The sequence below is a fragment of the Plectropomus leopardus genome, unplaced genomic scaffold (genome assembly GCF_008729295.1).
Source record: "Plectropomus leopardus isolate mb unplaced genomic scaffold, YSFRI_Pleo_2.0 unplaced_scaffold16676, whole genome shotgun sequence".
NCBI lineage: Eukaryota > Metazoa > Chordata > Actinopteri > Perciformes > Serranidae > Plectropomus > Plectropomus leopardus.
Genome location: NW_024617917.1, coordinates 1 through 2,381, shown reverse-complemented (window position 1 = coordinate 2,381; position 2,381 = coordinate 1). Strand labels below are relative to the sequence as shown.

The 2,381-nt window shown below is 45.1% G+C and overlaps 1 protein-coding gene across 1 annotated transcript; it reads right to left on the bottom strand.

Annotated features, from left to right (window-relative positions):
• Positions 1–268: 268 nt before the first annotated feature.
• LOC121964678 (H(+)/Cl(-) exchange transporter 4-like) lies at positions 269–1,881 on the bottom strand (the record flags this gene model as incomplete). Its single annotated transcript, XM_042514878.1, has 5 exons — positions 1,423–1,881; positions 1,221–1,320; positions 780–967; positions 561–683; positions 269–475 (listed from the first exon to the last, which is right to left on the bottom strand). Coding segments are annotated over exons 1-5 (801 nt in total), but the record flags the coding sequence as incomplete, so codon positions are not given.
• Positions 1,882–2,381: the final 500 nt, after the last annotated feature.

The following is a 2,381-nucleotide window of genomic DNA, read 5'->3' as shown; positions in this document are numbered from 1 at the left end:
TTCCTGGCCTTGTTGCTTTTCTGAAAAGCACTTTTTAACGGTGCTGAAAACAGTGTTACATAAATAAACAACAATAACAATCATAATAATTATTATCATTATTAAAAAAGAGAAAATTAACAAGTTCATACAATTAAATAAAACATGATTAAATTAAACTAATTTAAAGAAATGAATCAAATGCAAAATAAAACCCCTCAATAAGATAAAATAGTAACTAAATAAGTCGGTGAATAAGTGAGTGAAGGAGACGGTTTTAGCAGCCTACCTCTCGGCGCTTGCCCTCGTTCTTGCTGTATTTGGAGAAGAGGCTGCAGAAGAGGTTTCCGCAGCAGCACGCCACGTGGACCAGAGGGCCCTCCTTCCCCAAGCTGAGACCCGACGACACCGCCAGAACCAGCGTGACCGTCTTGATGAGCAGCGTCCATTTCCCCAGGTAGCCGCGGATGATGAAGCCACTCAGGATCGTCTTGATCTGAGACAGTGAAACGTGTGTGAGGGACGCTGATTTTACTCAGATTTGTTTTTATTACCCGTGGCGGTGTCGTCCGCCGTCTCACCTCCGGGATTCCTGAGCCGCAGGCGTACGGAGCGAACACTCGCACCAGCGACACCGCCAGGAAGGAGAACAGCAGAGCCCACAGGATGTACAGGAAGTAGTTCAGCACGTACGCTCCGGCGCCCTGAGAGGAGACAGACAGCCGTCACAGAAACATGAGGGAGGGACGGGGGAGGGACGCGGGTGGGACGGACGAATTTTGGGGAGAGCGGGGTCTGACCTCGGCGTGACCCGTCATCAGCTCCGCCCACTTCTGCCACTGGGGACACTTGTCTCGGTCGTCGAAGGTCGTCTCGTTGGACGTCCAGCAGCACTGCTCGTGGCTGTACCAGAACGCCGACAGACACACGCCTTCCTTCAGGTCCGTCATCCAGTCCACCGCCAGGTCGATCACACCCGCCAGCGTACCTGCAAAAAAAAAAAGTCATAACTCTGAGGAAAGAGTCAAAAGTAAAATAAAATTTGAAAATGAAGAGATTAAAAGTGTAAATTGAGAGGAAACGTGTAAATTTGATGAGAAAAGGTCAAGAAGCTGACTCAGCGTTGGACGAACTGAGAAGAAAAAAGTGGAAATTAAAAAACAAAAGTGACTCCCAGGTGACGTTCTGACAGAGTCGTGATGTTTGGATATTTGGTGTTAAGACGTGATCTGCCGGCCGACCTGAGAGGAGTCCGATGAGCAGCATCACCACCCACCCCGACCAGGCGTCCAGCAGGCTCTTGATCAGCTCCCAGATGGACTCTTTGCTCTTGCTGGTGATCTGGACCAGGTACAAGAAAACAGCCGCTGCTGAATGAATATCATAAATCCTAATAACTGGATACACGCTGAGCATAAACGTGCGGGGAAACGCCGGTCACACCTTGCGGTGGCGGTCCGTGTCTCTGGATTTCTCCCTCAGCCAGTCGATGGTGTGGAAGTCTTCATACGTGCCCACGTCGGGAAAAGGCTCATCCAGGAAATCCATCAGGTTTCCGGCTCCGTTCATCTCCTCCGTGGGCGTGGCACTGCTGACGCCTGGCAGCGGGAAGCAGACTTCCAACATAAATACAACACTTTGTACGAAACTTTTACAAATATCTGAAACTGGTTTGTTTTATCTGTGCGCAGCCTCTCTGGGATAATCTCGTCCAGGTTTCACTCATCTGAGTATCACACTTTTTGCATTTTCCCAAATACAATAACGATTTCTCAAATCTGAATCAGCATTTTTACCAAACTTTAGCCCAGTGATACTAGATTTACAGTCCGCAGGCCAAATCTGGCCCCTGACAGGTTCCCAGGTGGCCCCCCAACCGTTTTCCTATTCTCAATAAAAATAAAGTGATTGACTCTGTGAATAGTTTTGTCCTTTTAGTCTCCATAAGGCGTCAGAGACATAAAACAGCATCAACATAGAGCTTGTTGATCAAAAAAACAGCCAGTGGAGGATCCCCCACACCCCCGACAGAGGTCCTACCGACATCGCTAATGTCCTGAAATCCTTTTGACACCTCATATATTAAAATTGTTTTAAAATCTGGAAATTTTCCTAAAATATAAAAAATGTCCTAAAATACTAGAAATGTCCTAAAATTCAAGAAATGTCATAAAATCCTAGAAACACCCAAAAAAAACTAAAATTGTCTTAAAATCTGAAAATGTTGCAGAAATATTTTTTTTAAAAAATCCTAAAATCCTTAAAATGTCTCAAAGTTCAATAATATTCCTAAAAATAAAAAAGTCCTAAAATACTAGAAATGTCCTAAAATTTTAGAAATTATGTAAAATCCGAGAAACTACGTACAATCTTAGAAACCTGAGTGGTGATGATGCAGGTTC